At 35.7% G+C, this 24,172-nt stretch overlaps 1 protein-coding gene across 1 annotated transcript in view; it reads left to right on the plus strand.

The window, feature by feature from the left end:
* The window catches only part of TBX15 (T-box transcription factor 15), an 84,402-nt gene that overhangs the window by 53,758 nt on the left and 6,472 nt on the right, over positions 1 to 24,172 (plus strand). Inside the window, exons 6-7 of the mRNA XM_039338810.1 lie at positions 6,228 to 6,292; positions 17,231 to 17,328. Of these exons, the coding sequence (XP_039194744.1) occupies positions 6,228 to 6,292; positions 17,231 to 17,328 (163 nt within the window). The remainder of the gene's footprint in view (positions 1 to 6,227; positions 6,293 to 17,230; positions 17,329 to 24,172) is intronic.

The raw sequence follows: 24,172 nt of genomic DNA on the forward strand, positions 1-24,172 counted from the left end.
ATTTTAAGACCTTCAGGTTGCTAGCACAGGAACATTTCTTTCACATGTCTAAGGATATTCCCAGTCATCCAGGTCATGATTGTCCCAAAGGTGCTTTTTCAAGAGGCAACTGGACTTTCTTGTTTTTCTTTGAAGACGTTTCGCTTCTCATCCAAGAAGCTGCTTCAATTAGAAGCTTCTTGGATGAGAAGTGAAACGTCTTCAAAGAAAAACAAGAAAGTCCAGTTGCCTCTTGAAAAAGCACCTTTGGGATATTTCTTTCACTTATGAAAAAAAGCATTAGTAAGGAAAGGTTACTTATTTTCTAGAAGGTTAAGTTTACTTGGGACTTAATTTCCCTGCTGAAATATCACATACTGTAATTTAAACTTTATGATTGTTCTGGTAGGGCATTATATACAAATGTAATTCAGCAGGGGAGAGCTCTTTCCACCCTGGAATCTGGCTGTGTTGGATATGTTTGGCAACTTTAAGACTTGTGGACTTCAAATCCCAGAATTCCTCAGCCAGCAAATTCTGGGAGTTGAAGTCCACAAGTCTTAAAGTTGCCAAGGTTGAGAACCCCTGGTTTAGGGTGTCTCTTGCTTAGCTTTTTAACTCCTGGCAGCCTGTCTGTTTGCAAGTGCATTTCACTTTGGCTTATGTGGTTTAATATCAGATTATATTAAACAATATCAATCAAATTTGAGTTTTTGACTTTTTATTTTTAAAAATTTTATTTGAATTTTCAATACATATAATATTTTCCATACATTATATATAAAACTAAAAAAAGAGAAAAATACCTTTAAAATAAGACCTTAGGTGTCGCTCGTCTATCTCCCCCCAGCTGCATCCACCCTCTCAACCTTCCTTCCTTACTTCCCTACTCCCTCTCTCCTCTCCTCTCCTCTCTCCCCTCACCCCTTCCTCCCGTCCAACTTCCTTCCTTCCCTCCTCCTCCCCTCTTATCCCTCTTCAGATACAGTTCAGGGGAAACACCCGAGCGGCACCTCCCTCTAAATAACTCCATCTAATTCATACTTTAATATTTCTATATATACTTAATCCCCCCCACCCCTCCCCCCAACCCCCCCCCACTTCCCAGAGCAAAATACAGGATTATAATGAACAAAACAAACACAATAAAACAACAACAACAAAAATTTCTATACAATAAACAAATTCATATATTATCCTTAACTCTCTCTAAACTTAAATAATAATAATAATAATAATAAACAAATCTATAAATCAAATATTATAAAAATCTATAAATAGTAATTATAACCTCAAGAAAAAATTAATCATAAAATAAATGGAACTTTAAAGTTCCATATTTATTCTGAATATAATCTATCCACCTTCTCCACACTATAATAAATTTTTCTTGTGTATGGTCCTTTAAATAAGCTGAAATTTTTGCCATTTCCGTTAAAGTAGAAACCTTAAGTGTCCATTCTTCTAAGGTAGCCAGCGAATCCTTCTTCCAATATAAACCTACAAGTAATCTTGCTGCAGTTATTAAATTCAACATTAAAATAGTTTCATTAACATCTAAATCCATAAAAATACCCAATAAAAATAGTTGAGGAGTAAACTTTATCTTCTTTTTAAAAATCTTTTGAATGTTCCACCAAATCATTATCCAGAAAGCTTTAACCTTCTTACAGGTCCACCAAACATGAAAGTAAGTTGCATCAGGACTACCACACCTCCAACATTTGGGCTGTAAGTTAGCATATATACAAGCCAATTTTTTGGGATCCAAATGCCACCTATAAAACATTTTATAAAAATTTTCCCTCAGATTTTGGGCCTGTGTAAATTTAACATTTCTAATCCAAATATTCTCCCATTGATCCAATAAGATCAGTTCCTGGATATTCTGAGCCCATTTAATAATACAATCTTTTACTAACTCTGTTTCCGAATCCAATTTTATTAACTCATCAATTCTTTTAATATGAGCATGATTCTGATCTTTAATCTGAATGATCAGATTTTCATCTCCTAATGTTATTCCAACTTTCTTATTTACTGTCCACCTATCCACAATTTGTGCGTAATGAAACCATGAATATAAAATGTTTTCTTGTCTTAATACGTCTAAAGATTTTAACTGCTAATCTTTACCTGACCAAATTAATAACTCCTTATACGAAATTTTATCAAAATTCATCCCCTTAGAAACACCCTCAATTACATGTCCAGGAATCCCCCAAATAGGTATTTTATAATTTAACTTATAATAATACTTCTTCCAAACTCGAAGAAAAGCGTTCCTTAAAATATGTAATTTAAAAGCCCGATCTACTTTCTTATTAAAAATCAAATATGCATGCCAATGAAAGAACATCTTTATTTGTTAAATTAAGCCAATCACTTATCAAAGTTAAGGTGGCTGCATCATAATATAATTTCAAATTGGGTGCTTTAAGCCCACCTCTTTCTCGGGCATCCTGCAAAATCTTAAACTTTACCCTTGTTTTTTTCCCAGCCCAGATAAATTTATTAATACCCTTTTGCCACTCATCCAAATTTGCATCTTTTTTTAGAATAGGTAACATTTGAAACAAAAAAATAAACTTTGGTAGAACATTCATTTTTACCGCTGATATTCTCCCCAACAACGACAATTGCAACTTTTTCCAATCATTTAAATCCTTTTGTACTTTTGCCCATAATAATTCATAATTATTCTTATATAATTTACTATTAGAAGCTGTTATATATACTCCCAAATATTTAACCTTTTTCACCATCTGAAAACCTGTAAGTTTAACTAAAATTGCATTTTCCTTATTAGACATATTTTTAGATAACATTTTAGTTTTATTATTATTTATTTTAAAACCAGAAACTTTTCCATACTGAGATATAATTTCCAACAAATGACCAACTACTTGAGTAGGTTGTGCTAAAGTTAAAACCAAATCATCTGCAAAAGCTCTCAATTTATACTCATTCCTGTTTACTTTTATTCCCTTAATTACCATTGACTCTCTAATCTGAATTAACAAAATCTCCATTGTTAAAACAAATAACAATGGAGATAATGGACATCCTTGTCTTGTTCCCTTTTCAATTTTAAAAGTCTCAGTCAGACCCCCACTGATAATAATTTGAGCAGACTGTTGCTGATATATAGCCTTAATAACATGTAAAAACTTATCTCCAAAATTCATTTTCTCTATCAATAAAAATAAAAATTTCCAATCTAGTTGATCAAAAGCTTTCTCAGCATCTAGAAATATAAAGGCCGCAGGGATCTGATTGTTCTTATCCAAATACTCTATTAAGTTAAGAATCTGCCTTACATTATATTTCATATATCTTCCTGTTATAAATCCTGATTGATCACAATGAAACAAGTCCTTCATTACCTCCATTAATCTATTTGCCAAAATTTTTGAAAAAATCTTATAATTCACATTTAAAAGAGATATAGGTCTATAATTACTAGGTTCAGTAAGATCTTGATCCTCCTTCGGGATCAATGATATAAACGCGCTTCTCCATGAAGGGGGAACTTGAGCTCCCAACAAAATACTATTAAAAAGCTCCTTTAATGGCTCCATCATTTCCTCAGATAAAATTTTATAATACATTGTCGTCAATCCATCTGTACCTGGAGACTTTCCCACTTTTAACTGCTTAATAGCTAAACCAATTCCCTCTGAAGTGATTGGAGAATTCATCATAATTTGTTGATCATTAGAAAGTTTAGGAAAATGCACTGATTGTAAATACTTTTCTACTTCTGCAACATGTATATTATCACTAGCATATAATTTTGTATAAAAATCTAAAAAACTCTTTTTAATCAAATTATGTTGAAAAACCTCAGTGCAATGGTTCTCAACATGTGGGTCGGGACCCCATTTGGGGTCGAACGACCATTTCACAGGGGTCGCCAAACAACGCAGTCCACCATTTCCCCTCCCTTTTCCTTAGCTGTGCTACTCCCTTTTATTCTATTGGCTTTTGAAAGCCAATAGAATAGACGCTCTTGAATAGAGTCTAATTCTATTGGCTTTCAAAAGCCAATAAGAATTGTCCAGGCTGTCTCTGCCCTGCTGAGCCCGCCAAAAGTCCCATTCTGCAAACGGTGCTGCACCAGTTGAGTAGTCCTCGACTTACGACCGGTTGAGTAGTCCTCGACTTACGACCGGTTGGGGGGTCGTGGCATTAAAAAGGTTGAGAACCACTGCCTCAGTGCCTTTATATTTTACTTTCTCTATAGTTCTTGCTTTCTGTTTCTTACATAATTGATAAGCTAACCATCTCCCAGGCTTATTTGCATTACAAAAAGTATTATATTTCATATAATGCAAATTTGTCTCCACCTGATCTGACATCAACATGTTGAATTGTGCCCTAAGCATATTTATAGCAACCTTTAACCTATTATCCGTCGGATTCAAAACAAAAGCTTCTTCTTTTAATTTAATCTCTTCTTCTAATTCTTTATGTTTTCGTGTCAAATTACCTCTAAAAACATTATTCATATGAATCAAAATGCCCCTCATATAAGCTTTACTAGCATCCCACACCATAGGCATTGATGTTCCCTTATTCATGTTTAAAACAAAAAATTCCTTCAAATGTTCTTTACATTTTTGAACAAACTCCTCCCGAGTGAACAAATTCTCATTCAATCTCCAGGATCTTCTATTCCCATCTTCAAGAAATAACTCCAGCCACACAGGACTATGATCCGACAATGTCCTAGGAAAAATCTTAACCTTCTTGACCCTGGAGAAAAGATCATTGGAAATTAAAATAAAGTCAATCCTTGAAAATGATTGATGTCTGTCCGAATAAAGAGTTTTTGACTTTTGATAGCATCCTCCATGAACCTACCAATGAGATTAGGAAATGGATCTATATGATTCATGGATGAACAAATATGTAAACAATTTGCTTTAAATTGTAGGTGGAAAAATACTTAGTTCCATTACAATAGACCAGTAGACTGGTCATCTGAAGTTATAATATAGTAGAGCAAGGGTGAATAGCATCTTGAAAGAAAAGGCAGGTGAGAAGAATCTCACTGCAACTGGCACTAGGCTGCATTCCTCAGAGGAACAAAAGTTGTTATAAATCAGAACCATTGAGCAATTACAAGATCATCTTTCTCTGGAAGAAGTCCAGAAAAAACATCTAAATACCAAGATTGTCTATCTATCATCTCTCTCTCTCTTATCTATCTATTTATCTCTATCCATCATAAATACTCACTGGGTTTTACAGAATATAAAAAAAATGTTTTTTTTTACAATTTATAACTTCAGTGGATATTGAGGTCACTACATTGAATAAGAGATTGCAGGGTTGAGAACTGCAAAGGATTACAATGGTCTGATGAGCTTGCCTTGACCTCTGGAATGAATCTCTTGTGTTGTGACTATAGCACTGAAAACCTGTTGGTTATGTTCTGAAGCATTAGTTGACAGCAGAGACAATATGTTTTTAATTTACTTAGAAAACATGTTTAACTTCATTTTTGGAAGGCAAGAAAGCAATCTGAATACACTCGTGCATGTTTGGGTAACAATAAAAATGTATTAGAATGGAATGAATATATTTTCATATCATTCAGAATGGAACAATATATTTCATATTATTTTAGTAACATTCTGCGTTAATCTCCCCACCCCCACCCTGGGTTCCTTGCATTAAAGGAACCAAAGAGAAGTTAATGGGTCATGTGGGTTAGCCCTGCTGTCTGTCACACCCAGATGTATTGGCCTTTGCCTCCTGCACTTTTGATTCACTTGGAAAACATCTGTGTATATGTATTAACAAATCATCTGCATCAGAGAGTTTATATCTTTCTTCATGATGTGACTGAGCTCCAGTTTAAATATATGGATGACTTGTAAATTTTTCAGCTGTCAAGAACTGCAAAATCACAAATGCTCATTTGGGAGAAGAAATTTATTTTGACATTCCATCTGAAACTGCATTTGTTATTCATATAGCAGTGTAGTTACTACATGCATAGCACTGTTCAAAGTCTCTGCCCCAGAAGCTGGTGCTAGATTTCATCAATAAGGCAACAGGAAAAGGAGAAAGTAAGGAGCCAGTGGAGTTCCATAAAATCAGATAGCTTGGAGATAAGTTTGAATACATTAATTGTCTCATAGGCAATGCAACAAGAAAAAAAAAATACGGAGTGGTGAACGTTTACAATGATGAATAAATTATTCACTATGGAATCTAAATCAATTTCTGTTCTCTAGATTACCAGATTGAAAATTGACCGAAATCCATTTGCAAAAGGGTTCAGGGATTCTGGAAGAAACAGGTAAGAAAACTCTTTCAGTCTTCCCTTCTCAGCATACCAATTTCTTGTGGGTCAGTTGATGAAAGAGATGATATCTCCTGCTATGGGACTAGAAGACCTTCAAGATTTCTTCCAGCCCCATGCACAATGTATTAGGGAGCGAAAATGCTCTGCAACCAACACTTATGGCAACATATTTGTTTTGGAGTTCACATCTCTTTTAATAAAACTTTCCTCAAGGCAGTTTATAAGTAATGATATAGTAAACCCAGATTCCTACAGGGACAGACACAGTCCAGCAACCTTAACCTTACACTTTATGGTTAAGGAAGTTGTTGAGATTAATTACTACTATTCACCCATGTACCCTTGCCTCCCCCAAATTTTCTATGCTTGTCATCCATTGCACAAGTTTCTCACTGATCCTTGTGCATAAGCAATATTATGTGCATGAATTGATGGACCTGTTGATCAATTGGCTGAAAATTTTCAGAGAAATACTGGAAATAGGCAGTTTGTGCATGAGTTTTTTTTTCAGTCACTGTGTGGTAATATGGTGATTAGAATGAAGTACAGTACTGCAGTCTCAAGCTTGACTTAGCCTTCCAACCTTCTGTGGTCAGTAAAATGAAGACCCAGATTGTTGGGAGCAATATGCTGACAGAGTGCTGTAAAGCATTATGAAGTGGTATATAAGTCTAAGTGCTAATTGCTATTACAACAATGCTATTATAATATCCAAGTGCCACTGGAAAAATAGACCAAAATTTCCAGCTTTAGAGTTCTGCTTCTATGCAATGTTTGGTCAAGCAAGGTGCTTCATATCTGCTGACCTGTAATAAATTGTATTAAATTTATTGGTAGAAAATTTAGTGTAATGCTGTTTTCTCAGAGTTTAATATAATTATCATCTGCTACTTGAATTAATCTTTGGTACAATACATCTTTTGTAAATATTAATGTAAATTCTTGCTCTCTAGCCCAAATGCAAAGCAGATAGATTTGTATGGGTTAGCTGCACTGCTAACCAATTCCCCGTCACACAGTTCTAAAACAAATACAGCAAACATCATCATTAAAAAAAAATCAGCATGAATGTTTTCATATTTTGAAATGCATCACCTTGCAGAATAGTCTTGTTCATTTAAGTCATCTGAACCTATGTTGGGAATCAATAAACTGCACCTGAACCTTGTTCTGCCCCTCCCTTTATCTGCTTTAATCATCCCAGGCTCCTTTTTAAATTAAAGTCTGACTTTCCTCTTAAAAATTGAAGAGGTTACTTGCCATTATTGTGAACTGAGGATGTTAAAACAAGAAATTGGGAAGGGCTAATTTAATTATTCATGCAAATTACTTGTGATTCAGAGATTACTGGCTAAATTCAGGCATAGTTAAATGAGACCTCCAGAAGGTCTTAATGTACTACATTTGGACATTTTCTTACAAATTCTAGGAATCATGATAACTTGTGATTCATTCATACCAAGCACTCAGAGGCTGACAATTAAGCAATTGCAGTGATAATGTCTTAAGCCTGCTAATCGGAGAATCCTTGATTTACAACAACAATTAGGTCTGGAATTTTGATTGCTAAGTGATATGGTCATTAAGCAAGTTATCCCCTGATTGGATATGATTTTATGACCATTTTATCATGGCCATTAAGCAAACCACCTGGTTGTTAAGTGAATCCAATTTCCCTAACTGACTTAGTTTGTTGGTAGTTGGCTGGGAAGGTTGCAAATAGTGATCATATGACGGCAAGATGCTGCAACTGTTTTTTTTTTTTTTTAAAAAAAATATGTTTTATTAATTTTTTAACATAATCACCTTAATATTCAGTAAACAGTGTGTTGTCTGGGTTTACATTTAAGAAACATTCACTAACTGTTGATCCACATAATAACTTTACTTTTTCCCATAATGTTCTCTTTTACCAACCTTAAATTAATAAAATTCTTGTTATTTTAGTGAATGAAGATTGAGTATAAAAATTTTCTAATATTTCTACAGATAATAATCACATCAATATAATATTCCTTTTCTATCTAGTCATTCTGGTTGTCTCATCATAGATCCTGTTTACAGTTCTTGTTTACATTTGTTTTTCCCGCAATGTTCAAAACATTCTTACTGGTTAAGATTTTCTCAAAGTTAATTACATTTAAATATTTAAGTCTATTTTTTCTCATGTAACCCAACCCAATACTTTTATCTTTCTTAAGGAATAAATAAGACTAAAAACAGAAAAAAAGAATAAGAATTAAAAAATAAAAGGATAGTATGCTACTTAAAATCCCTATTTCCTATAAGCTAATACATATTTATTTCCAAATATTTTTCATTCTTTTTTTACCATAATTAAAAATATATTTAATCTTTAAATATTCCATTTAATAAATCTAGTCCTCTAGTCTTTTAACTCTTATTTAAAACATTTTTAATCCATTGTAATTTTCTTAAAGTCAATCACCTTTAAATATCTAAAACATTTCCTTTATATAAGCCATTCCAACTCTTTTATATTACTCATATAAAGAAATAAAATAAAAAGAAAGAAAAAGAAAGTGCTATGTTACTTTCTATTTCTTTAACCATATTCGAACAGGTATTTCTTTTTAAAATATTCTCTCTGATAGGCCCCATCGTCTATTTTCTTAATTTTCACTTTAGTCTTTTTCTTTTGCCCAGTATCTTTTTTAATCAATATGTTCTGCTGAATCAAAGAATCTTTCCATATTCTTGTAGATCTTACTGTAAATATAAAAGATAAGTCAAGTACAATATCTTTGTAAGAGGCATTTGCCCATTCATTTTTGTTGAAAATCTTTTTCTTTCTTTTTCTCTCTGCTTCTCTTGTCATTTTTTGCCTTTCCAGTTCTAGTGTTTTTCCTAGCATCTCTGCAGTTCATTTTGTCCAATCATTTTTCTTATCCTCAAATTTGTTTTGTGGTGTTAAAGTATAAGTTGTTTTTTCAAATCCAGTATTTCTTGTAAATTTTTTTCCACTTGGGTTAAATCATACTTCTTTGTTTTGTTAGGTTCCATCTTTCAATCTCTATCCTTAAATTTGTATTCATTTGTCTGTTTTATATGTTCCTTTTCTGTTTTTGTTTCCTGGGATTTTTTTGTTGTAAAGTTAAATTGGAGATGAATTGGTTTATATTTTCAAAGTTATTTTGGATTTCTTTGTGGTTTGAAATCATTGTTATTTGAATTAGTTGAATCATATCATATGTCTCCTCTTGAAAAGTATTTATTTTTTCTTGATGTTCTTTCTATAAATCTCTGATTTTCCATGATGACCAAGAATCCAAATTTTTTTTTCTCTGCAAATAGCTTTGGGGTCAGAGTTAAATAGATACTTGTAATCGAGAAAGTTCAAAAAAGTTTTTTTTTGTTCCCTGAAGTTTATAAGTCTCACTTTGTCTGCAGCCCAGATTGTTTTCTTTTTTGTCACAGCTGTTCTCTATTGTTAGAGCTTTGAAAGTCACAAGTAGAAATTAGTTTTTTTCCAGATTTTGCCAAGTCCTGCATGAAGGCCATAGCTGTCATAGTCTCCATCCACCACTAGATGTCAGCACGTTTATTTTTCAAATTTTCAAAATGAACAAATTGCCTTTAAAATGAGAATCTTAACCATTCAGTAATTTCAAACTTATCCAAATTTAGGTTTTATAGTCACTTCATTTCATTTCAATACATTTTGGTCCTCCATAAAAGATTTAATTTGCCACTTCTGTTAGTAAAAGGGTGGGGCAAAAATCCCCCTCCTTCACTTTCGGAGGTTTTTAGCTTCTTGAGATTTTTTTCTTCAGAAAAGTTGATAAGTAGGATACAGAAAATTGATGTTCTTACCCAGATTCAAACGCGTTGTTTACAATCAGCTTAAAATAGTGCTTTTGACTTTGGTTGCTTGCAGCTTGGGCTGGACTCTGAAATTAAGCTAGCCTTTCTCCTGTTGGTTTCTGGAAGGCGTCTCCTGGACTGATCGGGTCAACCGCCATCTCTCCGTGGTCCCCGGGACTTCCTTCCTTCTTTGCGGGGCAGCTTCTGGCCCATTTAGGGTCCCCTAACAGGAAGAAACTCAGCCGAAGGGCACGGAGCCACCAACCCCTCAACTGCTGCGCTGCTGCGCAGGACCAGAAATCACAAAATGCTGCAACTGTTGTAAACGTGATCTAGTTGCCAAGTGCCCAAATTGACATGATCATGGGGGTGGTATAACAGTCATAAATTTGAAGAGTGGTTGTAAGTCATTTTATCTGAGGCCATGATAAGTTTGAATCATTGTTAAATAAATGGTCGTAAGCTGAAGATATTCTTAGGAGACAAACTTCAAATACAGAATGTTTTAAAGAGTGAAGGGGGCCATGTTTGCAAATCAACAGATCTAGGCATATAGTATTGTTTTGTCCAGGATATGCCAGTGTACCTGTCCTCTTTTCTTTCAGTTGCCACCATTTTATGGCTGGCCATTTGTAAAATCACTAAACGTCTAGGTTATTATTCTCTATTTTTCTCCTAATTGCAAAATTTCCAGCAACACATATGTTCTGACTCACATTTGGAAGTGGCCACAAGGAAGTTCCACCATTTAATTTTTCATTAAAATAAGATTTTGTGGCTATGAAGCAATGATCAGGAGAGGCATTAAAGTACAGCAGCTGCTAAGTTAAAATGACGCATACAAATGTATTTGACTATGTAGAGGGAACCAAGGATCACAAAGACAAAAAATAGTGATAACTTATTAAGCTCTTCTCTTCCATTTCCAAGTTTTGTTCCTTTTAAATCTCTCTCTTTTTCTCTGGGTTTCTCTCCCTATGTTTTCTGAGCATGCAATATGAGTAATATGTATCAAAAAAAGAGAATGTATTTTCTTTTTCTTTTTTTCATCAACCTTTTCTATTTAGTAATTTGTTTTTTTTCCTTTGCTGAAAGGGAGTTGAGGTCTGTTTGCTCTCAGTGTGTGGTTTTATTTTTTTAATTAGCTAGTGTAGCATTTGTAAGGTGTGCAATTGGCACTCATACATGGCTTTAGTTTATCCATATAGTCCACTTATCCCACACAACCCTGTTAAATTGAATACTTCCCTCAAGAATTGGAATAGGCTGAGGCTTCCAATTCCTTTTAGGGCACTGAAAGATGTTTTTTGACATTGATTCGTATTGCTTTTGAAATGTTTTTACTGCTTTCATTGTGAGTTACAGTACATAAAGTGGGTGGCCAAATAGGTTTCTAAAACAAATAAAACTTGTTAAGATGAAATATTTAGATACATAAATCAATTTTAAAAGAAACAAGACATGTATGATTCTGCACTAGACCAAGGAAGAGACCTAATGTAATATAGTCCTAGACTTGGTAGTTGGGCTTTGCATGTCTTCTCTGGTAGTCAGAGAAGACAACTCAGTCTAGCAGAGTTGCAATATTACATCCTGTCCTTTCTAAACAATTGATTGCTTGAAGAATCACCTAAGGTTAAAGAATAGTAGATAATGGAATGATGTTTATTCATTTACTTATTTCTCAATTTCTACCATAAATATCCCAATACTTCAGGAGGTTTATAACATTAAAAAATGAAGCACAATGATTAAAATTGATGCAATTAAATCAAAATCCAAGCCAAAATCCATCCTTAAAATAATTAAAAGTTTAGTGAAAGACACACATTATTGTCCTCTTCCTAAATTCAGGGAGAATTGGAGCAAAATGGGTATTTTTTTTTCTTACATACCAACAGCCAAACTTCCAGCAACAGAGGCTTCTTCTGAGGACCCTCTCCAGCTGAGTTAGGTAATTGGGTTGGTTCAGGTAATTAAAACATAAGCCAGTGATGGCGAACCTTTTAGAGATTGAGTGCCCAAAAACCTCCCCGCTCCCTCCCGCCCCGACCTCTGCCCCCACTCCACTCCCTGTCCTGCCTCGCCCACCCACCCACAGCACCAACCACTCCCTCCATGGCCTGCCGCAGATTCCCCAGGTGGCCCAGCAGCACCATGGCAACCACGCCCTCTGCCCGCTCCCTGCAGCATCATTTGCACACGACAAGGAGCGAGGGCGGAGTCTTATCCCTGCTGCCCGGCTGCCATGTCCTTGGCTGCGCTGCTCTGCACGGGCCACACCTGGGGGCTACTCCTCCGGGGGGGCTGCTGGTAAGGTGGGGGCCACGGGAGAGGTGGGGCTGTGGTGACAGCACGCGTGCCCACAGAGAGGGCTTCAAGTGCTGCCTCTGGCACGCGTGCCTAGGTTCGCCACCACTGACATAAGCCATTAAGGGATGTAAAGGGCAAAACTAGAACCTTACAGTAGGCAACTAATAATCTATTTCAGCTATTAGGAGTCAGTTTAAATCTTTTAAAGCAGGCACTGTATCATTCCTGACCTTGATTGCCATATTTTACACCACCTTGGACATTTTTCAAGAGAAGCCCCAGAAAAAATGCACTATGGCATTTGAGCCATAAACCAAAGCACAGCTACCCACTAAGTTCAATCTAGTTCAGGAAGTGCTGCAGTTTCTACACTAGCCATAATTGTGAAAATATTCTCATTGCCATCTGCAAATCAAATGACGCCTATGGGTCAAGGAATCTAGATTTTGATTTTTATATGAGCCGAGGTGGCGCAGCAATTAGAGTGCAGTACTGCAGGCCACTTTAGCTGACTGTGTTCAGCAGGTCAGCGGTTCAAATCTCACCGGCTCAAGGTTGACTCAGCCTTCCATCCTTCCAAGGTAGGTAAAATGAGGACCCAGATTGTTGGGGGCAATGTAAAATATATACATACATTGCTTACTGGTGTACACCGCTTAGAGAGTGCTTGCACTTAAAGCGGTATATAAATCTCATAAATAAATAAATAAATAGGCTATCTTGGGGAATGTAACTCCATCCAGTTCAGGCTTCAATTCAGTCTTGGAGTTCAGTTTTCACCTCACTAACAGCACCTTTGTTTTGTTTGGATTTAATTTCAGCGTAATTTCCTATGCAATCGCTTATGGCCCTTGAAGTTTGGGAACTCTTTCTCATTTATTTGTACAGCCTCTTTTCATATGTGAGCAATAGCTTTTCATTTAGTGAAATGATTTAATTAAATTCATACAGAGAAATGAATCCAAAGCCCAGAATAAATAAGGCAAATAATAATGAAAATTATGTGATCAGAGTAGCTTTAATGTGTAATGTAAAAATGGCTTTTCCAGTTTCTTTCCTATTAACGTAGAGTTGATGCTAAAAATTCTCTCTGACCTTAGTTTTCCATCCTGTTATGCTCCTCTAGAAGAATGCTTTGGTGATATAAAGCCTGTTTGTATTAAAGCCATATCATTTCAGAAAGAGCTGGATGATGCTATACTGTAGTTCACCAGGGGGGATAACATCATTTTTCCACACCAGCTCTTTATCATTCATCTCCACTTTATCTATTTCCCCAAGTCTATCTCTCATTCATCTTAATAATTTTGAACATATACAGTTATAGTTTGTAAATGAAATGTGAATTCTCTTTGCCTTTTTAGTATAAACATCTGGAAAAGTATTTATTAAAAATTAAATACAAGAGCATACTTTTGCCAGACAAAGTATCACACTGAATTTATATTTGCTAACACATTGCAAGGTCAAACTGAAACTTTGCAAACTATTAGGAAATGATATTTTCATACAAGTAGAAAAACATCCATAGCCTAGATCTGGTTATTAAGCTTTCTGCAAAGATTTGGCTTGGTTTCATTTTAGCACATCCAAGATTATTTCAAAGCAATATGCTAGTCAACTGCTCAAGGACTGTTAAATACAAATCCTCCTGTGATGCTGGGCCTTCATAACAAACAATCCATAGTAACAGAATTTTAAGTACAATTCAAACACTGGATATTAGAGACAAATCTCAAGTATTAAATCAGAACTAATAGGATTTTCATGAGTGTATGCTTTACTTTCCATGATTGCAGTATTCTTACTAAGCAACACTCATCAGCTTTTTGTTTTGTGGCAAGAAGCCACTGTGTGAGAGAATGGACATGGATTTACGAATATAAAAAAGGCAAAAATAAATGAGCTGGCAGGCTTTTAAAAAAGCAAATGGGGTTTCCTTGTGGTCTTAGTTTCTAAAAGGTGCTCACAAAGAGTTAGTTTTAGGCTTAGCTTCATATACTTAAACAAATTCTTCATCTTGAAGAAAAACCTTGATTGGCAATTACTCTGTAGCAATTTTTACCCCCAATCTTAGAGCTCATTTCAATCTCATTTGTAAAGCTTTCCTTCATCAGAAGCTCCTTTTTATCTGGGAAAGGCTGACATGTTATAATTGTAACTTCACATAAATGTAGTCCAGTGAATGAATGGCACATGTACCTATGTACATGTGCTATTTTATGGGACACTCTACTCTGGAAAAGACTTTTTAGGGTCCAGTCTTTATACATGTGTCTTGGGGAAAGTCCCACTGAATGCATTGGGAATATGGCATTTATTTCTGATCAGATATGTCTGAAAGTGTCAGTTTGGAGCTTAGAAGGAGGAGTCAGAGAACAATGATGGTTGTAAGCCACAGGGGAGGAGGACCATATGGAAGGTATTACTGAAACAAAGAAATATATCATATATCATTCACCATTTTGGTACCCCAGGATCCTTTTATATTACCTGTTATTACAATGTAGTGGTCTTCCACCTCCTCCAAGAAAATCAGAGACCAAACTAGAGTTGTGCATATTTTTCTCTCTTTTTTTTCCTTCCAGGCTATCACTAATAAAAGCATGAAAAATAGAGTTTGTCATAGAATAAGCATCAGAATTGGAGTGTGTGTTGTATCTTAATCAATAGCTTAATAGTATACGTGAGCCAAGTTATATAAAAGAAGTTTTTCCTTGGTTTGTAACTCAAATATTCAATAATTTCCATGGAGACTCTGAACATGTCTTGTAGATTTAGTAATGACATGATGTAATTGGGTTTTGTGAACATTGGAATCATCTGGGTTACATTTAAATTTTGCTGCATTTTTCAAACAAAAAGCGGAAACACTGTATGCAAAGTTAAACAATATACACCAGCAGGCTCTGATGAGATGGATGAATACCTGTTTCCTGTGATTCCCCAATCTGAAAAAAGAAGAAATGTTGGCAAACTCTATATTATCATATGAATTTGTTTATACTGATATCACATAAATAGTATGTGTAAAGAAATTAATTAAAGTCTTGTTGCATCGCCATATTTGTAGTATTTCTCATTTTCCACTGTGTGAACTTTGCATATAATGGCTTCAGTTATCTTTAGCAATCTAAACATTTTTTGTATTAAATTCTCATTGAGTTCTGGGTGGTCATTTTACTGAGAATATCTGGGATGAAACATTCTGTATTCCTATTCCCAACTGCTGCTTGCAGACATTTAACAGCTAATACACTAGGGCATGGACTTAAGATTGCCGGGAGAAATATCAACAACCTAAGATATGCAGATGATACCACTCTAATGGCAGAAAGTGAAGAGGAACTAAAGAGCCTCTTGATGTGGGTGAAGAAGGAGAGTGCAAAATTTGGCTTGAAACTCAACATTAAGAAAACCAAAATCATGGCATCCGGCCCTCTCAATTCCTGGCAAATAGATGGGGAAAAATGGAGGTAGTGACAGATTTTATTTTTCTGGGCTCAAAGATCACCTCAGATGGGGACTGCAGCCAAGAAATTAAAAGACGCTTGCTCCTGGGGAGGAAAGCTATGGCAAATCTAGACAGCATACTAAAAAGCAGAGACATTACCCTGCCAACAAAAGTGCGTATAGTCCAGGCCATGGTTTTCCCAGTTGCAATGTATGGCTGTGAAAGTTGGACCATAAGAAAGGCTGAGCGCCAAAGAATTGAGGCCTTTGAACTATGGTGCTGGAGAAGACTCCTGCGAGTCCCTTGGACTGCAAGGCGTTCAAACCGGTCAGTCCTAGAAGAGATCAACCCCGACTGCTCTTTAGAAGGCCAGATCCTGAAGTTGAAACTCAAATACTTTGGCCACCTAATGAGAAGGAAGGACTCACTGAGAAGGGCCTAATGCTGGGAAAGATTGAGGGCAATAGAAGAATGGGACGACAGAGAATGAGATGGCTGGATGGAGTCACTGAAGCAGTAGGTGTGAACTTAAATGGACTCCAGAAGATGGTAGAGGACAGGAAGACCTGGAGGAACATTGTCCATAGGGTTGTGATGGGTCGGACACGACTTTGCAATTAACAACAACAACAACACTCGGGCAATTTCTCCACTCTTAAATTAACTATTAAAATCCTACATTTTTGCCAACTATGTCCTTGCTTCAGGGGTAACTTTGGAATGTTAGCTCCATTCCTTTTTAGCTGAAAAAAACCTGTCTTTTCATCAGCAAAGGGACTTTAGGGACCTTGAACTCCAGAAATGGAAGGTGAGCACATTCTTAAAGTTAATGAACCAAAAGAAAGAAGACAGAGGAGAGGAAAGAAAGCAAACAACAAATGATTGAATAATAGCAGAATTACTATTGAATTACTCTCTTTTCTTAATACTTCTTTCATGTTATTTGGTGTGAAGAAGCCACCCTAAACCGTGAACACATTCCCAGTTCATCACTGCTCCTGATTTTGTTCTGTGGCATATCATCAGCTCCCACTTCCCCCCCCCCCACATAAACTGCATTGAATTCTTTGTCTTGCTTCAGGTGGACATGTAGTTCAGACCTAATATTCTGGGGCCATTTCAATTATGAAAAGTGGGGGGAAAGGATACTCATTCTCTCTCATTTTACAGAGGAAACTAGAAAGATGGATATTGTGTCATTAGAAATATAGGATGATAAAATTAACGTTTGTCAAGTTGGTAGAGAAAATCACGCTTTTTCTTACTTGCTAAAGGAGAAATACATCTTCACTGACGTTTTTAACCTTCCTTCCCTCTTCTCTTGTTTTTTCATCTTGCAGAACTGGCCTGGAGGCCATTATGGAAACATACGCATTTTGGAGGCCTCCTGTGCGCACGCTCACCTTTGAAGATTTCACCACCATGCAAAAACAGCAAGGTGAGCCACTTTTATAAGAGGCAGCAGATGGGTGGCAACGGAATAGCTTCAGAGTGTCATAAGAGACATCTGGCATCCAGCTGAATTCATGAAACTCCTAAGTCTCTTGACAGTCAGGCAAAGATATAAAACAGAATAGTCCAGCTACTAGTTTCAGAAATAGGGAAAATTTGTAACATAGAGCTTTTATAGCCATTCAAAGGGGCTATTCTTATCTGGGCTACCTCCCCTGTGGTAGAGGGGAGGCCTGTTGTTTCATATGCACATACTTTCTATTCAGTTGTTTCCAAGCTAAATCCATGGTTAGGCACAAATTTTGTACCTGACCTAGCTAGGAAAGCCTTCCTCTGCCTAAAATTTAAGAGTTGATTGGAGTCAACAGTGCTAAAAGTATGAACCTATATGATCTGTTTCATGAAGAGAGACATGCCGTTTTAAAGCCTGTCTAATGAATCACCAGATTGAGCTCATAATGTTTTTTTTTTTCAGTTGATCAATGGATGTTCTTCCAAGTAGTTGAGCTATTGCTACCTCCCATCCCATGCCATTTATAATCCTCTGATGATGTTGCTTGTTTGTATGCTTATGGTTTCCACCTAGCCTCCCTGCTGGGCCTGGCTACGTCTTGTCACTGCCAAGGAACATACCCGCCCTGTTAGATGATCCCTGACTTTAGCAAAGGCCACTTCTGAAATAAACCTTTGCTGATATATTTCCTGGGGAAACTGGCAATATTTCCAGTCTGTTTGTCACAAGATCCTTTGAGGATTTACATTCTTAAATAATATAATATTCAGGGATGAAATTCTAAATGGTCACCGGAAAATCCTAACATTGGTTAAGGCAGTGTTTCCCAAACTTGACAATTTTAAGGCATGTGGACTTCAACTCCCAGAATTCCACAGCCAGCGTTGCTGGCTGCGGAATTCTGGGAGTTGAAGTCCTCATGCCTTAAAATTGTCAAGTTTGTGAAACACTGGGTTAAGGGATCCCTGCCTTCTCCTGAGTGGTAAGAAAGAAGCTAAACTTTTTTTTTCCTTTTCTGTTGCTTTAAAGAAAATTTCAGCAATTAGTTAAGATTATTATGATTTATTCCTGAGTATTATGATTTATTCCTGAATAATTATACTCCATTGCAGGTGTTAAGCATTTTCTGCAAAATAAATTTCCCAGACCTTTTTTGTTTTATTGAAAACACTATATATACTTTCTGTCTCAAAAATAGAAATCTAGGTCAGTATTTGCAACTAAATAATTAAAAATGCAAAATCAAATAAAGCAAAGAGAAGCAATTAGACACACGGCTGCAGAAAATTCTACATGATTAAAAGAAGTCATCAGGAAATTAAAATGATATTAAAACAATTGAAATCTGTAGCACAGATAAACTATTTAGGCTCTGAGAGGGTATATTAGACCTGAAAGCAATCTAGTGCTCTTAGGATTATGATCCCACCTGGCAGAATAGTATGTTTTGCTTTCCTCCCCCAAATCTACAAAATCTTTCAGCCTACTGTAGTTCAGGTGAGGAAGTGGGAAAGACCACTTTGTTGTTTCAGAGTACATATGATTGTGCATTGCTGTGGATTCAAATACCCAAAAATATTTTGGATCAAAAGGGCCTTTTTCTAGAGTGGTAAGCTGTGGATCCATGCAGGAAAAGTTACAGTTGACCTAAGCAATGCAGTCAGGTGCCACATTTATACCTCAGTGCTCCAAAGCATCTTTTTGCCTTTGAATACAAAGTACTAAGAACACTTCCAAATGGGTCTTCTTCAGTGGTACCAGTATGAAGGTAGAATATTATCTATGGAATTGACTTAGCCAAACACTTTGGTTCCATTAGATATATTAGTGGTCATATTATGTTGGTCACTTTAGTTCACTTATCATTTATCTTTTCCTTTATTGCTCATTTTATTAAGATCATTGAATTCCTTCTATATATTTTTAATAAAAACTATATATTGTAAACAACAGAAATAAATTCTCAGAAACATACAAGGCATTGTTGCATATGTGCAGAATTTGAAATATTTTTATTTAATAGCAATGTAAATGCAGAGATGGCAATTTAAGGGTGGTGTAGTGGCTAAAGAGAGTCTAAAATGGGAGTCAGAAAAACAACCGCATTACAGTATGCATTTGCACCCTATAGACATACAATTTTGACTGCAGTTTAGATCTTCAGTTTACAGTGTATATCTTTTGAGTGTTCCTTTTTTAGTTTTAATTAATTCGAAAAGTTTACCTAGTCTCACCTTTGTCCACCGGCCCACATTTGTGGCATGATCTGACACAGAGCAGATCAAAAAACAGTATAGTACAACCGAACTGGAACCTTGCTACATCCAGAATGGTCATCTTTTGGTTAGCAAGTTTTCTTATAAAGTGCCAAAAACTGCAGCCATCTCTCCCATATCCCCCTACTGTGCCTCTATTCTTGATCAGATGGAACTGGGGGAAAGATCAGGATTAGTTAAAATTGGTAGAGTCTAAGCTGGGTTTTCTAGATCTGTTCATCTGTTATTCAAAGACTCTTTTTTTCAATCCAAAGTTTATTCAAATGTACGAAAAGGTCATTGCTCAATTATGACACATGTGTGTGAGCTGTGCAATTGGAAAACCCTCTTTCAATTATATGGAGCTACTTCAGGAATTTAACACCCAACCCAATGGCACTTTTGCTTGTTCCTAGTGATGCCCTTCTGCTGTTACATGCCCTATAAACTAGAATTCCCCTTATATCCTGCTTGCCTTAAAAAAAACTCTGCCTAGACAAAACTGTAATAAATAATGTCTTCTGCTTAGCAGGAAAAAAATATTGATTGGAAAAAGTATGATAGTTAACCAAAGCTACAAAATCTCCAAACCCTTCCTTTATTTGGCATATTAGAACAAATTGTTTCTGTAATAATACTACCCAACTCCATTACAACATTCTTTGCAATATTTGGATGTGTTATTTCCAAGCCATGCATTGCTGATATCTATGTGATGGGTGTTGCTTTATCAAAATTGTGTTTGATCCTAAAGGACTTTTGCTTTTGTTGTTGATAGACAGCTATCAATCTTGTTGATATGGAGGAATTATGTAGTCTTTCTTTTGAATATATAGGCCAATTAATGGTAATGAACCAAGAACACTGATCATGAGGATGCTCTCACTACTACTCTTCCTGGAATTTATTGTCATATGTAAGCTGTTTCCTGCAGGGTATTTACACAATCTAATTCTGAGTAAATATACAGGGGTTTTTCCTAGAATTTGTTTTAATGCTCTTCTTTCTGCATTATTGGTGGGAAGATTTCATGAGACTCCTTATTCTCAGAAACATTGTCCTTGTGACTCTAAGGAGACAAAAACTCTTGCCTACATCTACTTATGGTGTCTTTTGTATGATATTCTGAGACGTGCTCTTTCCAAAACTGAGGGTCATACAAACTTTACATACATGATTTTTTTAAAGGACGTTGACTTATAATTCACATTGCCAAATATCTTCACTGAGCCATGCAGTGGTACAAACTTTGACTTGGATATGTTGTTCTTTTCTTTTAGGATAATTTTTGATAATGGGTTTTCTGAAGGAATGCTGGTCAAAGATCATAATAAAGAGGTTGCTATTGTTATTGAAGTGCTTTCTATAGTGTACAAATTAATAGCAAATTTGAAGGGAAGAAATTTAGATCCGGATAAGGGCACAGATGAAAAAAAGGTGACTTTCTTCTCAACTTCCCAAGAGCTACCTTTTAAAGCGAGAATCAAGGGAATATATCTTTTGCAACTTGGGTAGCTTTTCTCCCAGCAGTAAGATTGTATAAGAGATCCCAGTGCATTTTGGGGCATAAATCAGAGCGTGGAATATATTTTAGCTACTCATTTTTTTGTGAATATCCTTGGACCTGAAACTTGTGGCATTTACACACTTGATTAGATGTGCCATGTATTAATATCTGCACTGATAACCTTCTGTCCTCCTCTTGGTTATCAAATAACATGCTCATAGCAGCCACAGCAACTGCTGATATAGTCAAGTAATATAAGGAAAGGAAAATATTTAATGTATTTTTAGCTGCTTTAAATGTAATTTGGCAGCTGAAAAACCAGGAAGGAAGCCAACACCATGTGACTAGTTAGTACCCTGCAGGCTATTAGCAACTGTTCTTTTGGCTGCTCAAGCAAAGGTGGCATGCACAAAATGTGGTTTCCAGTTCAGAACTCGCTTGCTAAAATCTTGACTTTATTCACTTACCAAATAGATCACTTTTACTTTGTATGCAATTATATTGAAGGCTGAGTAATTGCAAAAGAGGAAATCTAAAGATTCTCCAAATGCCTTGCTTGTTTTTTTCTACAAAAGTCTTACACAATTCAGGAGATCCAAAAGCAGAGAATGTCTAGTATTAAAGAGCAACTTCTTGCTGCTCAAAGTGCCTATTCGCAGAGCCAAATGCTTGCATGAGACTGAGCTCCTAAACAATATTTCCACTTCTAATCTCCACATTAAGAGAAAAGGAAAAGTCCTTTGTGATGATGCCCTTCATTGCAATTGGATGATCTCTTATTCCCAGATGTTTCTACATTATGATCAGCTTCTGGGCTGAGTACTAAATTTAGTAGTATTTTATAAGGGCTCTGAATACTAACCAATCTTTCAAATGACTTATAAATAAGTGCTGCTTCTAACTAATGCAATATTCCTTAAAGTATACATTTTGTTAGACTCAAATGGGGCTCAAAAACTGAAAAGAAAATCTATCACAGTTATTTCTTTTCGTCTACTCCATCTAACAATCATACTTTGAGGTCTTTTAGGTTATCCAGGTCCATCTTCTGTAAGAATCTAAATTAAAATATCCTCAAGAGATGGCCTTCAGTTTTGTCAAGGGGCTCTGACATTAGAGGCCTTGCCAGTTGATAATCCAAATAGTAAATTACACAGATTTTATTCATGGAGGTTCATATCACATGGTAGAACTCTTATACAAATTCCTGGTTTAAAATTACACAAACTACCTATGTCCATATACACAAATATGCTTCTCTTCTATAACAGTATTGAGAAAATAGTATGGTAACTATATAGTAACCTCATAAAAGAATAGCAAGACATTTAAAAGCTGTTAATACATAAAAATGGCAGCAATAAAACTTTATTTCACATTATATTGCATCTTTTACATCATATTACAACCTCTTTGGAATGAAAGTAACTTCAATTCCTTGTGAAAAAGATTGAGAGAGGAAGTCTGACACAAAATTGCAATTATAGTCTCCCAAAATCACAAAAGCGACTGCTGTAGAAAAAAGTCTCACCTTTGCTTTTCAAATAGCTGGGAAGGTATCACAAGCAACAGTTTGACAAATGCAGAGGGAAATTTCATTGCATGTTAGTTAATATCCAATGTGTGTATGTATGTATGTACACACACACACACACACATATATCTTCCAGCAGGATCCTTAAAACTTCATAGATTTTTAAGGCCAAACTAGATATGGTATAAATATTTCATGACTAACATCCCATTTGTTTATTTCATTGGCACCACATTGATTCAGAAATGCAACCTCAGAGAGGTAGTAATTCTTTTTTCCCATGCTATTTTTTTCAATTAAAATTACCACTAAAAGTTACTTTCTTGATGCACGATATGCCAAGTCTTATAGTACAGGAGTGTGATTTCAGTGAGGAACATATGCCTTCTATGAAACTCTGGAACACTAGAGGACCTGAACATTTTTAAGAGCATAGAATTAATTCTTCCATGTCATTGACCAATATGACTTTATATATGTATTTATGTACTAATAACCTACAGCTCACCAGATATTTCCCAGGGAGTGAATTTTGGGAGGAAAGGTAGATGATGGATCTATAAGAAAAAGATTCACTTTGTTTTTAAAATATATTTTTATTTTTGGAAAAGCATAGAGATTGTCAGAGGATTTTAATGACATTAATGGAACTCGAGCAACAATCTCATTAAGTTGAAATTTTGTAATGCAAGAAACATTTCATATCTAAATGTAATCAGGATCTTATTTCTAAATAATTAACACTATAAGACGACTAAAAACATAATTATCTTTTTTTTCACTGAAACTTTCATAAACAATAAGATTTCCCGAAGAAATAATACCGTGTCCCAAGGCGTTATTGTCACTGATGTTTATGGATTACTCCTCAACAGAATTGAATGACACTCTGAGTCACAATTTCTTTCTTCTGTTTCTAGTTCAAAGCTGTTATAGTACTCCTTGACTTATGAGGCCAGAATTTTTGTTGCTGAGCAAGATGTTGGTTAAATGAGTTGCAACCAATTTTATAACTTTTTTTAGCCATGGTTATTAAGTGAACAACTACTGTAGTTGCATCACACGGTCATTAAATGAACCCGTCTTCCCTCCATTTCCTTTGCTTACGAGAAGCCCACTCGAAAGGTCATATGACCCCAACACACTGCAACCCACAATAAATATATGTTAATTGCCAAGTGCCAGAATTTTGATCACATGATTGTGGGGACACTACAGTGGTCATAAGTGTGAGGACCAGTCATAAGTCACTTGTTTCAGTGCTGTTGTAACATTGAACAGCTACTAAATGAATGGTTGGAAATCAAGGACTACCTTTATCTCTTTAGTTTAGAAAAAAAGTGTTTTACAAGAAGACAAGCAAGTGGGTTTAAACTGATAAATATTTTTCAAGCACCTTCTTTCGGACTTGGGACCAAAAGCTATAGTGAAATTCCAGAATACCAGGCATTGGAGAACCAACTCTTCAAAAATGATGTCATCACCCCCAAACTTGGTTTACATTGGAACAAAACAGATGTA

Source organism: Crotalus tigris, unplaced genomic scaffold, assembly GCF_016545835.1.
Source record: "Crotalus tigris isolate CLP2741 ecotype Arizona unplaced genomic scaffold, ASM1654583v1 scf7180000017716.2861928, whole genome shotgun sequence".
Lineage (NCBI taxonomy): Eukaryota > Metazoa > Chordata > Lepidosauria > Squamata > Viperidae > Crotalus > Crotalus tigris.